This window comes from Eptatretus burgeri, chromosome 17 (genome assembly GCF_056783735.1).
Source record: "Eptatretus burgeri isolate ZD-2024b chromosome 17, Ebu_testis_v1, whole genome shotgun sequence".
In the NCBI taxonomy this organism is placed as follows: Eukaryota; Metazoa; Chordata; class Myxini; order Myxiniformes; family Myxinidae; genus Eptatretus; species Eptatretus burgeri.
This window is the reverse complement of record NC_140977.1, coordinates 45,380,254-45,406,276: the sequence shown is the minus strand read 5'-3', so window position 1 is coordinate 45,406,276 and position 26,023 is coordinate 45,380,254. Positions and strand designations below refer to the sequence as shown.

At 39.0% G+C, this 26,023-nt stretch overlaps 1 protein-coding gene across 2 annotated transcripts in view; it reads left to right on the top strand.

The window, feature by feature from the left end:
* Positions 1–18,602, top strand: part of LOC147009954 (uncharacterized) — a 101,478-nt gene extending 82,876 nt beyond the window's left edge. For both annotated transcript variants that reach the window (XR_015053073.1, XM_085863313.1), the window contains one exon: positions 17,797–18,602. Coding sequence is in view for 1 of the 2 variants with exons in the window: in XM_085863313.1 (XP_085719439.1) it covers positions 17,797–17,816 (20 nt within the window). In the remaining variant the exon portion in view is untranslated. The remainder of the gene's footprint in view (positions 1–17,796) is intronic.
* The last annotated feature ends 7,421 nt before the right edge of the window (positions 18,603–26,023 follow it).

Sequence of the window (26,023 nt, the reverse complement as noted above, 5' to 3'; positions counted from 1 at the left end):
TATTAACATCACGATAAAGCCAATCTTTTATTGAAAATACCTCATTCTTATGTTGTGGAATATATTTATTAAAATACCGAATACCCTTTTCTTGAAGGTCTGCTTGGACACAGAAATGATAATTTTCTTGAAGAAATTTTTAGAAATAAATAGTATTAGAAATAAATGACAGATTAATATAATGACAGGAAATACCTCCCCATCTTCCCATATGTACTGTACTGAAGTGGGAGATGCTTAGCAGGCAGACACGAGCGGAGGGACAGTCGAGCCGAGCTCTGTTGTACAAATGCGAGCGCGGGCGTACTCTGCCCGGCGGCTCCCCTTTATTCCGTATTCGGCACACTCACGAGCCGGGCGACTCCAGTATTACTACGACGCCTCAGACGGCGCGCACACCCTATATCCCTTGCAGATACGATAACCACCACGACCACTCCTCCAATCATCACGCCCATCATGCATCATCATCATGCCCCTCCCCGTGGGCCCGCAGACTACACCACACTCCTCCCTCCTAAAAGTATGATTATTAAATGACCACCAATATAAGAAGCATTATAAGGACTTCGGTATAACAATCATGAAAATAAAATGAAAAATAGCGAAGTATAATAGCACACCACATCATATAATGTGTCGATGCGAGCGAGTGGAGCAGCAAAATGAGAAGCGCAGCAGCACTACGCAGCAAAAACGCCCCCAGGCAGCCCATGCTGACATGCCCCCCCCCCCCGAGGTCGTGACGACCTTTCGAGCCAACCTCCCCCGGCACCATCAAACGCCTCCGGCACACTCCCCCCAGGCAGACCCCACGTAGATAAACATTCCGAGGCCGGAAGCCCGCCGTCTGGAAGCCGTGGCGCCAGCCTTGATCGACCCTGGCCGGGGGCGCTGAACAGCGCCGCTGGCTGCATGCATTTAATGCTCCACAACAACTCACGCACCACAATCAGTTGAGACGCCAACGCCCGTCCAAACGGCCTTGAGCGAACACAAAGAGCTGCGCTCGCAACCAGAGGTGGGGGTAACGCCGACCAGGGCACCAATCTTGGTCCTGAGTCGACCTCCGAGACCCACACGGCCGCTAGACGGGAGCAACTCCACTTAAACCACACTGCAATCATAGGCTCGTTATAAATCACTACGAACATTATTCGAAGTATTGCAAACTCATTTTTCCGTACAGCGCGCTTTTTTGATAAAATCCCAGCACATGACAAAGCAATTACCTGCGGCCTGGGGCAACTGGAGGCCAATAAACCTTCTTTATTCACCCCCACATCACATTGATCATAACACCAACTCCATTGACTGATCCCCGCCCAATCCACTTTCACACGAGAACTGCTGGCATTTATTCCAACAACGTTAAACCGCATCACTAGAGCAAGGAAAAACATATATGCCCTGAACAACAACCCACAACCCACATCACGAGTCCGTTTCTTGGTTGCCGACTTGATGTTGCGACTCGCGACTCGCGACTCCCTCTAACGCCACGGGCTCACCGCCACCTGTTGAAGCTGCCTGAACAACACCGATGCGCATTGCCTCACGAACCCTGCCGAAGCGTGGGAACTCATCGCGGACGAAGCGCGGGAACTCATCGCGAGAGCTGATATGGCTCTCGCCGCTCCTGGAGCGCACATCACCGCCGCAGGCAGCAACGAACGGTGGCTCCCGCTGCATCAACGCGGCCCCCGCCGCCAGACCCTCGCCCTCGGTACTCGACGAAGGTCTCGAAGAGAGCACTGGCACATCTGGAGGCACGAACTGGAACCCGTTCCGACCCAAAAGGGTCCGGCTCGCCGGGTCCGGCTCCTGCTCCGGCTCGCTGGCATCATCATGCCCCCGCTGCAGGCTGATCTCCAGGTCACTGGGGTCCTGCTGCGGTGCCCCTTCGCTCCCGGTGCGACCGTGCTGCGGTACCCCTTCGCTCCCGGTGCGACCGTGCTGCGGTGCGCGCCCTCGTCCCGCACTGCTAGGCGCGTGAGCACCCTGCGGCACTTGCGCGGTCACCGCGTGGCCTTCGGGATTAGCCACCATGCTCCAGCTGGAGCTACTCATTACGTCTTGGCCAGCAATGGCGCGGACATCCGTGAATGTCTGCTCGACAGATGAAGCAGTCGCGACCGCCGAGTCGAATGTGATGTCGGTCAACCGTAGGATGGCTGCTCGCAGACCAGAAATCAAACGATCTCTGAACCGTGCCGGACGCTCCTCCGATGTGAATTCGCACGGCACAGCCGAATGCGATGCGCGGTCATCTCCGGATCAATTGCAAGCAGGTTTCGACCCGGGACGGAAGGATCGCCTCGCACACCGCCATCTATGACCGTAACAATGGGCGATGACCCTCGGCCCACACACCGTAGACGACCTCGAGAGCTCAGACCGTCGTCCGAGTGATTGCATTGCCACGCTCGCCCACGACCCGCGCCGCAGACCGTGCGCATGGCCGTGCGTGCCTGGCCCATCGCGATGACCCCCAGACCATCTGCTGTGCCCCGACCATCGAGACCTCGGACATTCTCCAGAGCTTGCGCGACGTCCCACGCCGCGTTCGAGCCGAAACGCGTGTCCTCGACAAAACGAACAGGAAAATGAACCAAACGAACGAACGTTGCCCACTCGACGTGGCCGAAGTCGATTCCGACGAAGGCGGGCACGCGTACGTTTGCCGTGCACCGACTCTCTGCCATGTTCGCGCCGGCGAGACCTTTGGCTCCGTAGCTTGGAACCGCACGGGTCATTTGCCGCCCTTACACACGCCGATCCGAAGATCCTCGTTCGCCAACTGTACTGTACTGAAGTGGGAGATGCTTAGCAGGCAGACACGAGCGGAGGGACAGTCGAGCCGAGCTGTGTTGTACAAATGCGAGCGCGGGCGTACTCTGCCCGGTGGCTCCCCTTTATTCCGTATTCGGCACACTCACGAGCCAGGCGACTCCAGTATTACTACGACGCCTCAGACGGCGCGCACACCCTATATCCCTTGCAGATACGATAACCACCACGACCACTCCTCCAATCATCACGCCCATCATGCATCATCATCATGCCCCTCCCCGTGGGCCCGCAGACTACACCACACCATAGTTAAATCATTTTGTATTTCCTTACTTTTTATATACAATCCTGTTCTTTGTGTTTTCATGAGGAACTATGGCAAAACCATTAATGTATTGATTTTACCCTTATTAAATTCTTTTATTTGTTGTTTGCTAATCGTGCTTCCACAAAACTCATTCTCGGCACCAAGTGGATAATATTCTTCCATTACGAGACTGATTTAATTGTTCCAGGTATTCTAGGTTAATTTTAAATGACCAATTATACCCTAAATCATTCATATCATATCCCCATTGTTCTATTCTCATACAAACGATACGCCCTTCTTTAAAATTTTTTATTTTAATTGGAACTGTGAATTCTTTATGACCTGGAGATAAAATCAACACTTCTAACTGGGCGTAGTGGCGTGCGCCTGTAATCCGGCGACTCGGAGGCTTGGGTTGGAGGATCGCTAGAGGACGGGAGCTCTGCACTGGGCGCGCTATGAGGGTGTAGGGCAGCCCGGAATCATGGCGAAACCCAATCTTTATCCCTGTGTCATAAGAGGGGACCAGAGTTGCGTCAGTAAGGGCATCCGGCGTAAAACCTGTGCCAAATCAGTATGCGGATCATAACGGATGATCCGCTGTGGCGACCCCTAACGGGAGCACCTGAAAGAAGAAGAAGAAGATAAAATCAACACTTCTGTATCTTTGGAATACACAGTGGTTTTATTTGAGGATATATATTGTGATAAATCACTTAATCTCACCAAGTCATTCGCGTCAGTCGGGCTTGATAATTTATAAGCATTTTTCATATTAATATTTTTTGCTATACTATATTTCTGTCATTCAGCCTGTGCCTTTGTGTAATAATTTGATAAATCAATATCCAGTTCTTGAGATACACCAAAAATAGAACCATCTTTACCAACATGTCATTTATATTAGATTAAAAATAATGTCAAAATTTTTTTTATTTTTGTTGAGTTGAAATAACACATACAGACATAATTGGCCACAACACTTGGAATTTAATTATTGGACTTGAAATGTTTGATAAACACGATTCTATAAGAATTTTATTACTTCAACAGGTGGTGGAAGACCAAAACTATCAAAATAATATTTGTCTTGATGATTAAAAATACAAACCAAATGAGAACCGTTCCCATTATTATCTTCCAAGTTCATAATAATATTCTTGTATGTTTAGACACGTTTGTTAATTCATCTCATACAAATCACCACATTATGAATTTTTAATTTCTTACAATATTTGATCAGTTCTAAATTTGATGTTATATTCATTCCAAATTCTTTAAACCACTCATCAATGCTCATTTATTTATTAGAAAGACATAATCCATTACCCCTTTTAGTTAATTTTACACCTTCTTGTGTGATAGAAGAAAGCATATCTCCAACTAACAATCTCGCTTTATCAGGCAGACTTTCAAGTTTTTCAGCAAAATCTACAATGACACCACTTCCACTAATTTGTTTCTCCAAATCTTTGTTATGTCTTTCCAATTATTTTTGAGCCCGGAGTTGAGCCTTCCTTTCGTTGGCAGTTTTCACCGCTGCTGAAATACCACCAGTTAATGCTCCAGCCGCACTTAAACCAGCAAATAAAGGAATTAGAAATGGGAGAAATCCTCCACTCGTCTCTCTTGTTGAATATTTCTTCAACATTGGTTTTGACATTTTAATTTTAAGTGAGCCAGTATCGTTCAAGATTTTCACCTGTTCATTGTGAGCAAAACATCAATTCTTACTGCTCCTTTTCTCTGAATTGTATCAACGTTAATCAGACAAGGCTTTTGATTTTGAATACAAGATGATAGTTTATGAAGATTAATTTGATTAACATATACCCCAGTAGACATTTTACCACTCATTTATTTATCAAAAAAATGTGAGACTAATCATAAGACTAATCATAATTATCTGTATTAATCTGTAATTCTGTTTCTTTCAAAAGCACACAATATGTATCAACTTCTTCACTCTCTCCTCTTTCAATGTATAGGGAAGTATCCACTCGATTAGACTTTATAGTTTCCTTTTGAGCACTCAGGTCAATTGCATAGATTGTATACACACTTTTAAATGCTGACATATCCAAAATAGGTTCTTTATTTCCATTGCTTTCACACACCTTTTGGTAAGATTTGTATGCTTCAGCATAATCATTTTTTTCCCAATTAATTTCCAATCTATCTCGTGGATAAAATGTTCCATCTGGAGAAACGCGAAGTTGTTTCTCTTTAGCATTATCACTCAATGCATTATTCTTATCAGTAGCAGTTTCACCATCTGTTTTTTTTTTAATGAGCCACAGATATCGTGGCTTTCCTTCCAGAACACCCAAATTCCACGTGTAAGTGGTTTGGTTCAGTTTAATGTGTTGGCATCTTCTTTTAAAGGTATGATACATTGAGTGGCTTCTTTGAGTTGTCTTTGATTCAACATCTATTCTGTTTTAAGATTGGGAGTATATTCACAAATATACCAACTAATTTCATCAATAACAAATTTATTCTGAGCAGAAAAATCATTAGCCACACCAAAAAGCAATCTATTTTCATAATCATTCCTTTGCAGTTGAAATCTAATTTTAAGACCATACAGAACTTTATCATGATCACAAACTCCAAATATACCTTTCAGAGGAATTGCCACAGTAAAACTATTATCCGCTTTTGTATCATCATTATACATTCCTTTCCTTTCACTATATCCAGGGTCTGTGTTTGTTCCCGTTGACATATCAGGAATAAAACCTTCGACAGCCCCCTTTCCCATTCTATCACAAAATGAATATAGTGTCAATTTCATTTTTTCAGATGTAGCAGAGACATAATCAACCGCTTCAACTTCTTGTGTTCCAATGTACAAACGAACACTATCAAACATTTTCCAAAAGAAATCATTTACGAGTGTAGCGTTTGTGTTCGTCGCAGCCTTTGTGAATGTAAATTTACCAAGAAGAAACTTTCGGATAGATTCAAATAAGTTTGTTGATTATTTATTTCAAAACTTTTTGTTCCATTTGCATTCCAGTCTGTTCCAGTTATTGCATTTAGCTTGAAATAGTCTTCTTTTTTAGTAGAGTTTGAGATAACTATGGTATCATCCAAATCATAGATACTATCAATTGCTTCCATACTTGTATTTATTAAGGAAAAAAGATGTTTAAACTTTTGAAACCCTGACCTAAGTATTTGAATTATTTTCTATTGTTCTTGGGGAGACAACTGAGTTTTGCCTTTCTTAATTTCTTTTATTGCTTGTAATTCATGAGATTCCTTTTGGGCATCTTTTATACTCTTTATAGCACCTGCTACATTTCCCACAGCAGAAGCAGTTGAACCAATTAGGTCTTTATGTTTAAGAATAGTTGAACCTTTACCCATTAGAGCAGCGTTTCTCAACCGGGGTTCCGCAAGAGGTCACTCGGGGTTCCGCGAGAAACAGTAATAAATAGGCTAATGTATTTTTGAGTAGTTTTTGTTTGATTTAATATTTGTAATTTTACTATACACGTACGGCATATTGTTGGAAACTCCTTGGTTATTATAATAGAGGCTTCAACCTCATATTATTTACAATTATAACAACCATAGGGAATGTATTTAACGATGTCTGTATGGCGCCAGTGTGAAACCGCCCTCACTGGTTAATGGACGTCCTGCACGCGGCGGATCCGTGTATCATTGAGTGACTGACTTAAGTACGGGACGCATGCACGGTGTCCATCTATCTTCTCTGTGCTTCCTAGCGCGAAGTCTCTCTCTCTTAAGGTTAGTTCTTCTGTTTACCTTTATCGCTTCAGCTTTAATTGTTTAAGTTTTGTTTATCAAGTTGCATGAGGTGTTTTTTTTTTTAAGATTTTTTTTGTGAATGAAAACCTCGGTGTGAGGTCTCATAAACGAGCAGTATGTTTTTGTTTTTTCATTGCCAATAAATCTGACAAAAAGGGGGTCATTTTTTCCTTAAACCAGGTATCCGGAAAATATATATTATATTTACCACGTGAACTACGATAAAACTATAAAAGAAATAGATATTAATAATGGTATATAATAATTTTTATGCAGGGATTCCCTGAGACATGAAAACTATTTCAAGGGTTCCACAAGGGTAAAAAGGTTGAGAAACGCTGCATTGGAGTATCAATTATCCCATCTCCTTTTTTTCTAAATTGATGTCCTCCGCCCCTTTGTCTCTTTGGTTTATAGTATCCTCTACCAAGATCCATACCTTCACCCTTGTAGTATGGGGGAAGGGAACATCACATCCCCTGTAATTATTTTATATTTTCCCAACTCGTGTTTCCTCACAATAATCATCGTATTTATTTATTGGAAAACTTCACGTCGGTGAATTCTGATGGATATAATTTATCCATTGAAAGAAATTATGCGATTATCTTGGTCGGTTATCCTAAAATTTACTCTGTACAGTAATACCTTGACATACGAACGAGTTTAATTTGTTCTGTGACCGAGCTCGTAACTTGGTTTGCTCGTATATCAAAACAATTTTCCCAATTGAAATTAATTAAAATACCATTCATCAGTTCCAGCCCCCCCAAAAAACACCCTAATTTCTTTGTTACGTAGTTTTAAAAATGAGAAATGTATTTATAAATAATAAATAATTAATACAAAGATAATAAAATAGAATACAAATAAATAAACTGGTTTTATAAAGTGTATTTACCTTGGAGATGAGACTACTTCGGCTTACGGAACATTCTGGTGGAGGTGGCGGCGGTGGTGGAGGTGGTGGTGGAGGAGATAGGCAGAGGAGATTTGAAGGTCTCATCACACTTTATCGCAAAACGTAATTGATGCAATTTTTTTTTATTCACTTTATCGCTAAACTTAATTACTACAATTTTTTTTTACATTTTTTTTATTCCCTTTGCCGTTACACTTAATTGCTACAATTTTTTGTTAATTGCTACAGATTACTACGGTACGACCCTACTCAATGAGATAACCAAGAGAACTGAACGAGTGAGTGGTGAGAGATGCATGAAAAGGCGGGAGATGCGGGTGTTTGCTTGATTGGCTGTGCGCGTCTCAAAGCTCGCTCCACTCATAAGTCGGATCTAGACTCGTAACACAAAGCAAAAAATCGTCCGAGCAACGGCTCGTAACTCGGAATACTCATAAGTTAGTGCATTCGTATGTCAAGGTATTACTGTATATGGTTTTTCCTGACACAGGTAGATCCATATTGAATTTATAACCAATTGGGGTTGAGTATGCGCTGAATGAAAATATTGTATTTGTTCTTATTCCATCATTATAAGCGCCATCAATCAAATCACAGTGAATTAATTCCGAATTTATGCCTGAGGATATTTGAATGACATTATCACTGTAAAACGTCCCATTAGTTTCAATCTTTTTTGAGGAGAAACCCAATAACTCTCTAAATGAATTATCAATTGTGAAATCAACCTTGTAGTTATTTTTAAGTTTAATCATTGATTTTGAAGTATGTTTTTGAATATCTATAACAATATTTTTTGGTTCATCACCCTGTTCTTTCATAAGACAAGCAATTTCAGAAGATATTTGAAAAATCTCATATGCTCCGGGTGAAACTGTTATCGTTTTGTATCCACTTCCCGGATTATAACTAAACTTGTCATTTTTCTTGGTGATATTAAATAAGGTATTATAAGTTTCCGTGGAGAATAAAGACGCCTCATATTCTTTTGTTGCGTCAAGTTGTAGTGGGTAGGGGAATGAAGATGTTTGGTCGCTAAGTGAAATTAAAACTTAGGATTGTGCTTCTCATCTTATTTAATGAGATAAAATGTCTTTGTATTGAAATGTATTAATTATTTTCATGTTCATCAACTGGTCTAAAATGGCTGATTCTTTGTTAAAACAATTATTTCCAGCCTTCTTACTACCTAACAGCAATAACAGTCTTTTAACTAATTGTGATGGGTCATTTAGAAGAAAACTAATACCTTAACCAAGGATACTTATAGCCTGAATAATGTGTTTCTCCTTCTCATTCTTCCTACTTTTACCAGATAGACTAACCCTATAATTAAGAGAGAGTCCAGCAGATCAATATATACTCTATCATCATTATTTTTCATATCCAATGGTTGATCAAAATACTTTGATTCATCCCTCACAGTTGAACCTTGTCTTCCATCTTTTGTGAGAAGAAACACTAATCTCGGAGTTAGTTTAACAGGGGGTTGAGCAGAACTCAAGAACCTTAATTCATCATGAAATATCAATACCTTTTCTTGAACAAGATGAAATATTGCTGGTTGTTCGGTTGGAATGAGTCCTGATTTGGTTTTTGAATCTGCTGAATATTCATCGTTTTGAAGAGCCTTCACAATATAATCAGGGGGTTTATTAATCTCTTCCAGTTGTTGAAATAATTATTTATCATCATATTCTAATTCTACAATATGCCCTAATTCTTCATCCGTCATTTGACTGAAATCTTTTAACATTTGAAGTTTTTTCGGAGTATATTCTATTGTGGGAATTGTGGAAGCATCTATTATTTTTTTCTTGGGAAGTTTTTAAAAGTGGTTTAAAAAATTTCTCTTGTTTTCTTTCAAATGCTTCTTCACCCGTTAGTTTCTGTCTGTGTTTCTTCTTTATGTCTTACAACTTTTGAAACCAACTCTTGATGCTCCTTAAATCTTCTTGCTCTTTCTTTCGCATCCATTTATTTATTGGAAATATCATTCACTGAATTATAAAGGTCAACAGGTAAATTTTCCTTTTCATCATCATTAAAGTAAATGGGTTCAAATAAATCAATTTCTTGAAATTTCATCAAATCCTTTATTTCATCAAATCAAATCATAATTTCATCAAATCCTTTATTAACATTAATACGAGTTGTAATTTCTTCTTCACTTATACTTGTATCTCTGCTTTTCATTCGTTTGCGAATGTTTCATTCTTCTTCATCAACATCAAAACCGAATGATAAAATCTTAACGCCATTACCACTCAAATGAAAAATAATTTGTCTCATTAACCTCCGCCATCGAAGATGGACGGAGGTTACTCTTTTCACCCGTCTGTTTGTTTGTTTGTTTGTTTGTGAACAGTATTACGGAAAAACTCCTGGACGGATTTCGACGAAACTTGGTGGGGGGATTATTTATGGTCCAAGGATCATGCCATTAGATTTTGGACTTGGTCCAAAGTCCGATATGGCCGGTATGGCAGCCATTTTGAAAAAATATTTGAATTTTTGTTTTTGCATTTCTACATGTTTTAAGTGATTTCCAACCCCCAAAAAAATTTGTAACTTTTTTTCAAAAAAAATTCGATTTTATTTGAAAAATATTTGAATTTTTTTTTTTTTTGCATTTCTACATGTTTTAAGTGATTTCCAACCCCCCAAAAAAATTTGTTAGAGAAAAAAAACAAACAAATTTTGCAACTTTTTTTTCAAAAAAAATTTAGATTTTATTTTGTTGGCATTTCTACATGCGCGTCGATCTAGTTTAGTTTCTTCAATCATGGTTCAGTAGAGTCTGATCCGTTTTGACCTACAATGAATAGGATATCAGGTTCACTTAAGTGACCCAGCAGTATTGGCGGCGGAGGTTTTGCACTCTACCGAGTGCTCCCCCTCCAGTTCCTTTTGGATTAGTTTCTAATATCCCAAGATCACCAGATTTTAGTTTCTTGAACTCACTCTTACAATGTGAACATTTTGTTGTACCAAGAGAAACCTCCTCAAATATTTTACCTTCATTCCTCAATCGCACATGTTCCTCGACTGAAATATAGCAATAATCTTCACCTTCTACTTCTCCAGGTAGAAAAAATACTTCTCCAGTAAAGGATAAATGGGGTTTCGAAAGGCATCCATACAAATGAATGGGGAAAATGGGAAAAACTTTCTGAATGAAGCCCAAAAAGCCCAAAACAGGAGACCGATTTTCTCCCCCTCCCATACAACCGAATGTTAAATTGAGACCGTCTCAAGCCCCAAAAGGTCAAAATAGGAGACTGATCTCTTCCCCATTGAGCAAATGTTAAACTGAGACTGACTGATTAAAGCACTTCTTTCCTTTTATATTTTCATTCCATGCAAAGAGTGATCCAATGAATATTTGTTATTGTTCTACATTCGGGAATAAATTAATTTTATTATAACATTCATCACCATCGAGTATATTCACAAAGATTACTTTGGAACTTTGTTCTTGGTCTACATGTCTTTGTTGAGCAGAGATAAAAGGATAAACTTCTCTCAATGCTCTTGTTTGACCACCTCCTGAGCCACATACCATTTTGAGATTGTAGTAAATTGTTTTTCCATTGTTCAATTGATAACCATCAAAGTTTTCAGTCCATTCAAAGTTATGAATTTTTTTCTTGACATCCTCCAACTTATTTGTAATTAAATTTATCCACTTATTTGTTTTATCTACTTTTACCCCAGTTATTTCTTCAATAAGACTTATTTGATATTTCTCACATTCTTTATGTTATCCATTTAAATACCAAGGCTGATTACATCTCCACTCTTTGGTTTGGTTATTGCTTGATTCTATCATTTATAAATCAGTAAAAAGACAGCGGTAGCCCCTTAACACTTATACTTATAAGGGATACTCTTGATTCCATTCTCTAAAATATATCTTTTATCATCAAAAGCTCCTAATGCTTTCTTATTTATCTCTTCTGTATATAATTGATGTTTATAACTTCTTATTGTATTCATTTTTTCTGTACTCTTCCTTCTTTAAGGTTAAACAGTTGTAATAATGTTTAAAGTTTATTGTTTCCTCGATTATATTTTTCTTTATTCCCTTTTGCTTCTTATCACACCTTTCAATGTTATTATTAATATAGGTAAAAGCATTAGAATTTGATCTCAAACCCACAAATTCACTCATGACCTTTCCACCCAACTCATCCTTAAACTTACCAATAACCTATTTATTTGGTCATTTCCAATGACTTAATAATATTGGTGAGAGAAAGGGTAATATGGGTCCGTCCGTCCGTCCGTCCGTTCACAATGAAGTTGAAGCAGGAGATCTGGTCATTAGTGATCCTGATAGAGGTCGATGAGACGTACACGATGGTATGACGTTCAAGGTCACCGAAGGTCAAGGTCAAGGTCACGAGGCCTTTGAAGTTGCGAAAATGACGATTTTCAAATTTTATCTCCTCCGCCATTTCTCAAGCGATCTTGAATTTGATTGCAGCATATGAATCTATGGGACAATATCTAAATTTTGATTGGGCCGGATTTTCGATATTCGCTTTCGTTTTCGTGTCACGTGACTTCAAAGTTGGCAAAAAATGCGAAAATGACGATTTCCATGCGAAAATGACGATTTTCAAAATCTATCTCCTCCTAAATTTCTCAAGCAATCTTGAATTTGATTGTGGAATATAAATCTATGGGACAATATCTAAATTTTGTCAGGCCGGATTTTCAATATTCTCTTTCGTTTTCGTGTCACGTGACTTAAAATTTGGCAAAAAATGCGAAAATGACGATTTTCACAATCTATCTCCTCCTACATTTCTCAAACAATCTTGAATTTGATTGTGGCATATGAATCTATGGGACAATATCTAAATTTGGTCAGGCCGGATTTTCGATATTCCCTTTCGTTTTCATGTCACGTGACTTCAAAGTTGGCAAAAAATGCTAAAATGACGATTTTCAAAATCTATCGCCTCCTACATTTCTCAAGCAATCTTGAATTTGATTGTGGAATATGAATCTATGGGACAATATCTAAATTTTGTCAGGCCGGATTTTCGATATTAGCTTTCGTTTTCGTGTCACGTGACTTCAAAGTTGGCAAAAAATGTGAAAATGCTGATTTTCAAAATGTATCCCCTCCTACATTTCTCGAGCAATCTTGAATTTGATTGTGGCATATGAATCTATGGGATAATATCTAAATTTGGTCGGGACGGATTTTCGATATTCTCTTTTGTTTTCGTGTCACGTGACTTCAAATTTGGCAAAAAAATGCGAAAATGATGATTTTCAAAATCTATCTCCTCCTACATTTCTCAAGAAATGTTGAATTTGATTGTGGCATATGAATCTATGGCACAATATCTAAATTTGGTCAGGCCGGATTTTCGAATTTCACTTTTGTTTTCGCGTCACGTGACTTCAAACTTTGCAAAAACTGCCCTACCTTCAGGAGGCTACATATTCTCTACTGGGCATGGTAAAACTTAGTGAATTGTGTCATTGCATAGCAGCTGACCTTGTATATTATATTTATACATTTTCCGCCGAAGGTGCAAAAGTTTCAAAACCCGAAATGTAAACGTCGGCATTTATTTTCAAAATAGAATTTTGTGCACGCGCGCCAAAATGCCGAGTCATCTTTAACCAAACTGCGCAGTTCGAGCTGCGCAGTAGAACTGCGCAGTAGTCTTCGGTCATAACTGAACATTGAGAACTTGTGGTATTATTTCTCGCAGAGATGACCGTCACTCCCGCATGGGGGTAATTTTTCTTTCATGAAAACAACATACTATCAGACTTAATATTACTTGTATCATATATATCAATATTATCAATCGTATCCTCATATACATCACTTGTCTTAATTTCTAATATAAAACTATCTGTATCCATATGTAACAATGACACATTATCTTTATACTTTGATTTTAAATTATTATTGTAATTGTCAAACATTAACGACTTTGACAAGTCAAGAATTGATGTTCCTTTATAAATAGGTTTATCCATTTCAATATTCTCTTTTTTTCAAATGAATAGTACAAAAGTTCTCTGAAAACACCTCCGCTCATTCAAAACTTGGTCTATTAATTAACTTTGAAGCCTGTTTCCAAGATGGAGCAAGTCTTATGTTTTGTCGATTCCTAACATTTTCCATAGTCTTTCCAAATACAGCATTATTCATGAATTTATAAAAGTCCTTCTCAAATTCTGTTTTTGCTTCTGTTCTCCTTTTTGTATTAAAATCAATATACTTCTTCAACCAATGACTTTGTTTAAATTTCAAAATTCGATGAATGTTTCTCACTCTCAACCCAGCAGATAAATATTGTCTCAAGTTCCTTTGATGTAAAACATAACTTTCTTTATCATTTAATGTTGTTAGTAGTTTTTTTCTGGAGATTTACCTTTTATATTAAACGAGTGCATGCCCTTACGTGCGTGGCCGTACGTGCAAAAAATATATATATTTCAAACCGTGTGCCAAAAACAACACCCACACAGTCCGTTCCTTCGCTCTCGTAAACAACGACTGGATTGGGGCATTGTGTTTATCTATAAATGCACATAAGAAATCTAGAAATTATTAGAATACAGTAAGTCATCACTATCCGGAAGTCCGTACATTGCAACCCGTAATGGAGAACGCGACTGAGGATCTCTTCTGCATTGGCCACGCCTACGCAGCAACGTGTCCTGTCATTGGTAACTAAGGCGCCCTTTCCCCATCGGCCGCTTCTACACAGCAACGTGTCCTGTCATTGGTTTGGTAAATAAATGGGAATAATTTGGGAACCACTTGTCCGATTAATATCAAACCTTGAAAAGGCACATACTCAGGTCCCCAGCAATATAACTGGCAAGTTTCAATTAGATCGGACCAGTGGTTGTCGAGAAACAGCGGACACACACACACACACACACACACACACACACACACACACACACACACACACACACACACACTGCTGGAATTATAGATAGATTATAGTAAGTCATACATTAACAACTTTGACAAGTCAAGCATTGATATTCCTATATAAATAGGTTTATCCATTTCAATACCCTCTTTTTTTCAAATGAATAGCACAAAAGTTCTCTGAAAACACCTCCGCTCGTTCAAAACTTAGTCTATTAATTAACTTTGAAGCCTGTTTTCAAGATGTAGAAAGTCTTACATTTTGTCGATTCCTAACATTTTCCATAGTCTTTCCAAATACAGCATTATTCATTGATTTATAAAAGTCCTCAAAAGACGTTTTTGCTTGTGTTCTCCTTTTTGTATTAAAATCAATATATTTCTTTAACCAATGACTGTTTAAATTTCAAAATTCAATGAATTTTTCTCACTCTCAACCCAGCAGATAAATATTGTCTCAAGTTCCTTTGATGTAAAACATAACTTTCTTTATCATTTAATGTTGTAAGTAGTTTTTCTGGAGATTTACCTTTTATATTGAATAACTGTTGGTAATCACTTAACCATTCTTTTGTTGGACTTTCTTTATCAGGGGCATAAGGTTGGTCTTTATAGTTGTTATGAAGTTCTTCTGGATATTTTAAATCAACCTCAAAATAATATCCAACTTCAGCTTCATCCAATTCTTTTTGAGAGGAGATAACAATGTCAAGTAAAACTTTTTCATAATGTTTTTCTTTAACCCATTTAAGTTTTCCATAAGGTAAAGATTGAGACATAGCCCACCCATACAAATTGTTAGCATCATAATACATCAGGTAAGAGTTGTCCTCATTCTTATTATAATCAGGAAAAAATTTATTTGCTTTTGCATATCTCTTGGAACATGCTTGAGATATTCCTCCTCTTTTAGCCTTCTCTATCATTAAAAGCATATCTATATCACTGATTAATTCCAAATTTTGTTTTGTCATTTTTAACATAGAACTCCAAGACAAGCCGGGGGCTGTGTAATAGTGAACGGGGTCTAATCCATTAGAATTATTATTTTAACAGACTGTTCTCAAAGTTTCAAACACATCAACCAACTAGAGGGGGAGCACTCGGTAGAGTGCAAAACCTCCGCCGCCAACACTGCTAGGTCACTCAAGTGAACCTGATATCCTATTCATTCAATTTGACGTCAACAGTGCTCACAGAGTTATAGTTTGCAACTTTCCTTTTTACATACTCAATTCATTCGTCATAACTAGATTCCTTGAGACAGAATTTGATTTTACGTGGGTATATCCACCTGAAGTTTCAAAATCAGCCGCAATTATAATTTTGGCATGTTTTTGTTGGAAATCACTTATAACATGTAGAAATGCAAAAAAAAAAAAAATCGAAATTTTGTTGAAAAAGTTTCAAAAATTTTTTTTTCCTCGAACAATTTTTGGGGGGGGGTTGGAAATCACTTAAAAAATGTAGAAATGAAAAAAAAAATTCAAATATTTTTTCTAAATGGCCGCCATAGCGGACATATTGGATTTTGGACCAAGTCCAAAATCTAATGGCATGATCCTTGGACCATACCTAATTCCTCCACCAAGTTTCGTCGAAATCCGTCGAGGAGTTTTTTTCCGTAATACTGTTCACAAAAAAACAAACAAACAAACAGAAAGGGGTGAAAACAGTAACCTCCGATCTTCGATGGTGGAGGTTAATAACAATACATCAGTTTTAAGATACAAATCATGATATTCTCCAAGATTCTTTATATTAAACTTCTCCCAAACCTTTTTAGCTTGTGTATAATCTCTATCGGAAATATGAGTTTTATTTAACTTTCCATGGAAACTTTCCCTTGAAGGAAGTTGTGTTTCTTTAAACTTCTCAAATGAATCCATATAGTCATACGGATATATTCCCTTTTGTGATAAGAGATCAATCTCTTCTTGATTTGAGAAATGTGATTTAACATTTGGGAAGTTTTTAATATTTGATACTAAGTTCGATAATGGACTTGACGTAAACTTGTATGTGTCAAGAAATCTGATATGGGTTATGGGGGATGTATGAATTGTTTTTGTGAATGAGATGTATTTTTGATCTGTCTTAGGAATGGCAGAAATATCTTCAGATGTCTTTGAAAGTTCATTTATAAAGAGATGTGTCATAGTGAGCGTTGTTGTGAAGAAAGACAGCAATAAAATTTGGAGGCTTGCAATTAAGATTACAACGGGAATGAGCTGGACCTCTATATCTACCAGTCAGATGACAGTGATCCCTAACCTTGACGTCTCCCTCAATTTTCTCCTCCCAAATATGACAGATACTGTTCTTTCTAAATTCCTTTTTCTCTCCCTTTGTTAATGACATTAGTTGATAGGTTTTAACCATTATTTCTCTTCGTCTTAGACAGTCTTTTTCAATCGTCTTACAAACTCCTCTGAGGCATCTTCTCCTCTCTAAAGTTCTACCTTGTTGTATTCATCACCAACAGATGATTTGATATAACAGAAACCACAAGGAGTATGTTTTTGATATTTATTTGTGTACGATTTATTTGGATTTTGATAAACAGTATCTATCTTTTCAAGGATATTTTCAAAATCAGCATATATCACAAACGGATGTTTTATAGATTTGTTAAAATCTTTGAATGATACGTTTGAACCTGCTTTTGGAAAATAGACTACAGTTGATTTATGATTACTACAATATTTCGAATGTTGATTTAATTGCTCTTCTGTGTGAAAGGAGTTGAGACATCTCTTTCAAGGATACGTTTTACATTTTCTCTTATATAGTGGTGATTTGGTTAATCGTGAGAAATTTTTGATGAAATCATAATGTGATTTTTCCTTTGAAGTAAAGTGGAGAAGGTCAATGTGTGTTTCATCATTTTAATAGTTGTTTGAAATTTTTAATATCTGAACTTTGTTTGTATCCGTTAATCCATATACATTAACAGATAGATTATTCATTTTCTCAAATTTAGGAATATCTCTCAATGACATTGGAAACTTTAAATCTTTAACATTAATGTATTCTCGTATTTCTTATAATGTTCACCCCTTTCAGGATTCCATTGTGGAGGATGAAAGTGAGCAAGAACAGACCATAGAAAACATTTATTATCCCCTGCCAACCAACGAAGTTTTGATTTGAATATTAACAACCGCTTTCTTAAGTTTTATCTCTTTTGGTAAATCAATATAAGAAGAAGCTTGAAGAGGATCTGATTTTAAGAAGTGTATATCAAAAAATATTATTTTGTAATAGTAAATCCACTACCGACAACAGTGTTATCAACATCTTGTTCTTGTCTCTGGAGTTCATCGTAAACATCACATCTAACAAAATCTCAAAATGATGAGATAAAGAGGGTTTGTCCTCATATAGGGAGTAGTTTCATCATCTTGTCTTACCATATTCAATTTTACTCCCATATAAAAATTAAAAGTTTTAATTTCACTTAATGTGTTTTTAATTATAGTTTCAATACATTGTTAAACCATATCAACAGCTTCCTGATTGAAGATGGTCCAGGGTATTGAAAGTGAAACAATCTTATTTTTATATGTCCTTTAAATGCCCCATCAGTGTTTTCCATGGAGAATTTACTTTCTTCATTGTTCTTGTGTTTGCATGATTGAAGGTGTTTATTATAATTTTTTTAAAGAATGTCATTATCACATCTATTGTAGTGATTGAAGGTGTTCAATATAATTTTTTTTAAAGAATATTATTATCACATCTATCACAATGTTTTGTTTCTTGGTCAAGTTGAGACATTTGTCTGAAAAGATTGAATGTGTGTTTATTGGTTTGAAGGTGTTTTCTTTTATACATTTACATTCGTGATTACAAACATCACAGTACGTTGTATTCACCATATATATATATATATATATATATATATATATATATATATATATATATATATATATATATATATATATATATATATATATATACACACACAACAAAACTTTGCTTAAAATAAAATTTTCTTGATGAAAATTTTGTTTAATTTTTCGGTGAATCTGTGCTTAAAACCATTTTATCCTCCAACTTTTTCACTTAATAAATACAATGTTTCAAGACACAAAAGACAAGTTTCAATCAATCTCTTCATTTGTAAAAGATACTGAGAAATATGTCAAGGATGTAAAATTGAACAAAGATAAATATTACAACTATTGGATAAAAACAATTATGGTGAATAATATGAGTTCTTCAATTTCCTTCAGTGGAAGGGCTTTTAGTATATCTGGAAAAACATCAATTAAAGTTGCTCTAACAAAAGTTTCTCCTCTCCTTCTGGTGATATATTCAAAACTAGAAAAAATAATGAAACAAGAAAAAGTATCAAAAAAGAAAAACCTTATGGATGAAGCTTTAGAAAGAAAAGATAAGACCATCTGTAATATGCAAGGAGAATTTTTTTTTTCAACAACCCAGAAGATGTAAATCTTGATGAAATAAAGGATGTTAATATATCAGGTGAAATGACATTTCATTCAATCGTAGTGAAGGATCATTTTAACATTACCTTTAACATAAAAAATGTGGTCGTTGAATCTGTTAATGAAAAAAGTATATAGATATCGATGGTAATGTTTTTTCTACGAATTAAATACGAGTCATGATTCAACTGAAGATTTTGAAGATTATGAGAGTGATGACAGTTATGATAGCGAGGGTTTGTGTTCAAACGACAGTTATGATACTGGCAGTTTCTGTTCAAACGATAGTTATGAAAGTAGTTTTATAAATGATTGTGAAAGTACCGAAGATGAAACCGAAGTTGAATTTTAGTTTCAGTAAAGTTTTACTTTTAAACATGAACTAGCCAAACCCGTGCTGTGCGCGAAGTTTCGAAAGTGAGGGTTCGTTAAGACGTCAATATATCCCGTGTTCACAATGTGATTTATCGAATTTCTTTATATACAATGTTTCTTGTTACATTTTTTGTGTCAAATTCACCTTCTGAGGTAGTCAGCATGTGCAGAAGAGGGTTTTACATTGCAGATGCTGTTTTCTCGGAGTGGCATTACACCTCTCAGCGGTGATGGTCTGTCGACAACATACGTAATGACGTCAGCGAATGACTGATGTCATGACGTCATTACGCCTCTCAGCGGTGACGTCACACGTCGCCATGCAAATGAATGTAAAAATTAGAAAAATCACCAAAAATTCCCAAACCTATCCGTCTGGCACGATCTCACATAGCCCATGCTGTTCATTCGGCCACAGACCACCCGCATGCCGAAAGTGGCGACAATCCGTCCGGCAGTTTCGGAGGAGAAACATCAAATTACGCGCAGACGTTAACAGAAATAATATATAGGATAGTTTACTAGATTTTGAGCCTCTTGAATTCCCCAATTCTTGCTATGACAAATTTGAGAATTGTCCTGCATGTGATAGAGTGGGATTAAACAGAGTCAAAAGCCTATAAACAATGTATATTCTGTGATTATCTTCTCATTAATGATAATAAAAAATATAAAAAGGAATACAATTCTTTTAGATTTACACCAAAAATGAATTAGTTTACAAGACTGGTTAGAGAAATGAACGTAAAGTATGAGGGTGAAAACACACCTTTCCTTACAATGGAAGAAACTGAACGTATAAGAGAAATGTTCAAAGGATTGTTGTTATATATTATTCATGATCGTCATTTTCAGGGAAATATCATCACAAGATATTGGATAAATAAAATAATGGATCATCTTGAAATTAAACCCGAACTTAGGATAAAATATTGAGTTTCTAAAAAAGCCAATAATAAATTAAATAACGTGTTTTCCAAATATATAAATGAATGATTTTTTACCCATTTTGGAAAACAAGATAAAATTTAACAACCATAAAAATCTTCCAAATTCATTAAGATGTCTCATAGTTGGTTCAAGCAGATGTGGAAAAACCTGCTTACTTTTAAAGATGCTCCTTAGGCCTTAGTTATTTCATAACTTGGTTTACGGATCCGCCGACGGTATATTTGCCGAAATGAAATATAAATATAAAACACATTTTTAGCCTTTTATATTAATACATTTTCCGCCGAAGGTGCAAAAGTTTCAAAACCCGAAATGTAAACGTCGGCATTTATTTTTAAAATATAATTTTGTGCGCGCACCAAAATACCGAGTCCCCTTTAACCAAACTGCGCAGTAGTCTTCGGTCATGGCGTCTGAGCAGTGGCCAGCATGGTTCAGATTGACTGTGGTTTCTGGGGCGAAAGTGATTGCTAAGAAGTATGTCAGCAGTATAAATTTGAGTGACTGTATTGGTGATTTAATCACGCAACATCTTGATGACGAATATTCTGGCCGAACGATTGCATCAATTCAGTGCAGCAGCAGGGATGATTCGCAGGCTACTCTCGATCACGCTGATTTTGTTTCCATCGAAAGTTGTACACCACTGTTCGTATTGAAAGATTTCAGTGCCAAGTACATCAAAGTTTCCCTGCGAGATGCTGATATTCAGCCTTCAACGGACCAGAAATCAGCCTTTGATGTGCTCATGGGGATGGGGAGACGGTACGATCAGATGCCCACTGAAAAGTAAGAGCTGGTTATGGCTCTGATTGACCGTTTTGAGCGTCTTGACTCCTCGTAGACACCTTTTGAAAATCATATCCAGCACTATGCACTGGTGTGCATGCACACATCTACGACTTGGACAGTAATTTTCTCAGCATTGTTTCCATTTCTTTGATGATCCAACAGGTTTCTATAAGAAAAAACATGCCAGACTATATGAGGCCCCACGAGGAAGAGTGATGTAAGCGACATTTTTTAATGATATGATGATGATAGGCTCAGATGATAGGGTAAGGGTTAAAATAGTGCAATATCGCATTAACTCCAAAATGGCCGATGTGTCCCTTACATCACTCCTCGCGGCCCCTCATATTGTAAAAACAAGTTTGAATCCTTCTTTATTGTTTTTCACATCAGATGATACAGTGAACATGGGCATCCTGCATTTGAATGGTCTTCCATCTTCAATGTTTTCTTAGATCCTCCTGGTCTGGGATTCATATTTATTTTCCCCCCACCTACCCTCGTCTTATCCAAGGAACATCCAAAAGAAAATCACAAAAATATACAATTTCTAAAAATTGAAATTATATTTATATTTATATTTCGAGCTACCGACCCCACATTCTAGCTGAAGAACTGCGTAAACCAAGTTATAAAATAACTAAGGCCTTACTCCCAACTTTTTAGATTATGATAATTTAATAATTTTCACAAAGTCAAGTTTTCAAACTGAGTATCAACAACTCTCACAAGGTTTTAATGCTGGTCTTCAAAAAGAAGATATAATCGGTTTATTTAAACTTCAAAATAAACTAAATGATTACAACATTGAATATATACTGTAATACTGTTGCGAATCTGGAAACCATGAGCACACACAACATTCAAGTCCTATAGATTAGTAATATTGGTATGTATGTGTTTTATAGATGGCTTCCTTGCCCATGTTTAAAGGGTGATTAAATGTAAATGTGCTGCGAGTTACGTTGATTGGGTTTTTCTTTTATTTTTACACCTTCCCCCCGCTCTGGCCGGCGCCATTGTTCTTCATGCATTCAACCACGAACATGGGCGGGGATTCGCATCACCTCGGCTCGAGACTCTGCCCAGAATGAGGGATGGCCCCCTTGGCCAATCAGGGACCTCACCACCCCAGATTGAGGCTCCGCCCAGAATGAGAGGGGTGGGCCCCCTTGGCCAATCAGGGACCTCACCACCTCAGATCGAGGCTCCGCCCAGAATGAGAGGGGTGGGCCCCCTGGCCAATCAGGGACCTCACCACCTCAGATCGAGAGCGGGGAGGGCGGAGACGTTCCCCCTCCCGCCAAAACAAGGTGAATAAAGACGTGGCCGCTGATCTTGGTGCGGTACATCTGGGACAACAGGGTACTTCTGGTCTTGGAGCACTCTTGTATTGTTCGTCGTCGTGGCCTTGGTGATCGTCGTGGCCGTCGTTCTCCTCCTCCTCCTCCTCCTCCTCCACCGCGGATCGATTCACCTTGAAGACCACACGAGCTGGAAAGGTCTCAGACAGACCCTGGTCTTCAGCCCGACTGTTCTCTGGGATGGAGGTCCAATTAAAGACCATTTGGTCTGATTCTTTGGGTGTGTGTCAGTGGGCCCGTCTACTAAGTAGTAAACTATTTAAGTGTTTTTGCTTGTATATACATGCATTATTAGGATTCAGTTTAGTTCTGCCTCTTGTGTGCTTCCTTAGTTCCCCCCATTATTGTATAAATAAATCCCATTTGTTCAATGTTTTGGCTCTTTCGTGTCCATTCCTTCATTGCCTGCGTGTGCTGCATGTCGGAGAAATAGTAAAAGCGGTTACGGCTGTAAAGGGGACATTTGGACCGACGGGACCTTGGTGACCGTCCGCTCGGGTCACACACGCTTCGAGTACACGATGTGGCTCATTCCGTACGGGTGCCGTCGAGCGTGTGAAGACTCGGTAGATCGCCATGTGGTCTCTAGGTATTTTGAAAATTGGCGAATAACCCTGTACCACATGGTGGAAATATTGACCCTTTACGGTCCGAAAGGGACCCGTACTTTCCGGAGTTTTCCGAAGAAGTACGATCTGAATTCCGGGCGATCGGTCGAGCCGACTCTGCAGCTCCATCTCCTGGTCGTGCTCGCGGCCGACACCCGGCCCCGCAACAATAAAACTATTTTGTGATACGCAGAGATATAAAAAGAATTCAAAACCGATAACTTGTATTCTTAGTGATAATACGGATGATATACCTTCTCCCCAAGATTTTGATAAATCAAAAAAGAAGCTCGTTATCTTTGATGATTGTGTTAATGAGAGAAACCAAACGGTAATGGACAGCTACGACACAAGAGGGAGACATTCTTCTTATAATTGTATTTATCTTAGTCAATCATACTTTCAACTTCCTTGTCGTTCAATAAGAAACAATACTAATACTTCTATTTTATTCAAGTTAAATTCAATTGATTTAAACAATTTTTGGAGAGAATTGTTCTACATTATGTAGTAAAAAGGAATTTGGGGATTATATGAAGCACATGACTGAAAAATATAAATATATTGTTGTGAAACAAGATGAGATATTAAGGGATATATTTTTTATTTTTTAAACAATTACATATATAAATGACAACTATTATTATAAATCTTGTGGGTAAATCTGCTTCTGGAAAAAACTATTATAAATCAAGGTTTTTGAATTGTACAAATGAGAATATTGTAAATTTACTTCAAAAAACACCCTGTGATACGCATTGTATCTGCAACAACTAGAGCAATAAGACCTGGAGAAGTAGAAGGTGAAGATTATTACTATATTTCAGTCGAGGAACATATGCGATTGAGGAATGAAGGTCAGATATTTGAGGAGGTTTCTCTTGGTACAACAAAATATTGTTGTGGTTGACGAAATTCGCAAACCACCATTCAGGTCCCGTAGGTGAGATATCTCTGTAAGTATATGTGTAGTAGCCCAAACCCGTTGTTTATAGGGAATAAATGTCATTCATTCGGGCTGCGACCCTTTTAGATAGCCGTTTTTCTTTTACTATCTATTTTGGACCAACCGCCATTACTACCACCACAACCACCACCAACCGCATCTCGACAACCACAGCCACCTTCTCCAGAACCGCCTTCACAACATCCACCTTCTCCACAACCGCTTTCACACACCAACCACCAACCGCAACGCCGCTTCACAACAACAACAACGCCAACAGCCACGACCCTTACCGTCACATCTCGCCCTCGCAACCATCGCATCACCGCCATTCCCGCGCCGCTTGTGGGCACCGATCCTGGACTTGTACAGGGCGCGCACCGAGCAGCGTGTGCAAAAACACCAGCCTTTCCGAGAAATCGGATCAAGAATGATTCACGCCCACTTCTGTTCCGTCCTATCAGCGAGCGTGGGGCGATTTGGCCCCGCCTCCAGGCGCGTCGGAGTATAATCGCTATATGCAGATTCGCGGATCAAGAATGATTCACGCCCACTTTTCCTCTGTCCAATGGGGAGCGTGGCTCCGCCCCCGAGCCGTTCCTGATCCAAAAATCTGCATATGATTTCTCCTGTCGCACTATAAAGCGCCGAGCGCGGAGCGAATCAGGGCAGTTGGACGGAGTTGAGAAGAGTGGAGAGTGAGAGAGTTGGAGAGTTGTGGCGGCAGTTGGACGGAGTTGAGAAGAGTCAGGTCAGGTCAGGTATGGGAGCATGTGCCAGAACAGCACGTCGCTGCGTCCACTTTCCGCCGGTACTCCAGGGGCCTCCGTCTGGCCATCCCCCAGGCAGATGCCAGGCCCATCCCCATCTCCTTGAGATGATGGTCAACCTGTTGCAGTTAGGGTTAGTTGTCAGGTCAGGTTCGATCTGTGACCTGCTACAGGTACCATGTAAACCTGTACTAACCTGTTCCATGGTCGGGTTGTCGGCGACTAAACCGTCTCCCCCACCAGGTTTTCTGGTGAGGAGGGTGTTTGGATATGGACACCCAGCAGGATTAAAAACAAAACCTGTCAAAGGGCGGAAGAGCTCCTTGTGAGCCAACGGCCATCCATATCTAGTGCCCAACTGTGTCTGCGGACGTCCTCCTGCAGTTGGGTCACTTCTTATTAGGAGGTTGGTGGCAGGATTTGCACTCCGGCCACCGTAAAACCCTTCATTCCGCAAAACGCAAAAAAATCTGAAAACCCACTCCGTGGGAGTACCTCCTGTGCAGCTTCCCTTCGCAGGGCAGCTCACCGGATGACGGGATTGGGGCAAAGCCTTCGGGACCCCCAATCTTTGATAGGAGGGAAACCATGGGGTAACATCCCTGGGTCAGATTGCGGGAGAGTGTGTCGGAGTGGTGCTGAGGTGTCGTCCACTAGACGGCGGTCTCCTTGGGTTAACCTGATGCGGTCCCTTCGGGTGGGTGCCTGGAATGAGAAGAGTGGAGAGTGGGAGAGTTGGAGAGTTGTGGCGGCAGTTGGAGGCAGTTGGGAAGAGTTGAAGAGTTGAGAAGAGGAAAGAGTTGGAGAGTTGTGGCGGCGGCGAAAGCAGTCGAGAGAGTGTCTGTCGGGGTCCGGAGAGGCTGGAGAAGCCAAGAATCTTTGTGGAGGTCTGCGCTCGTGTCAGAGTTGGGGAGCTGCGGAGAGGGGAGGCCGGTAACGCGACCGAGGTCGCAGTGGAGTCGCTCGTCGCGGGACCCAAGCCGGCCAGATATCCTCTTTCCCCCGAGCATCAACAACCCCCTCCTGTTTCCCC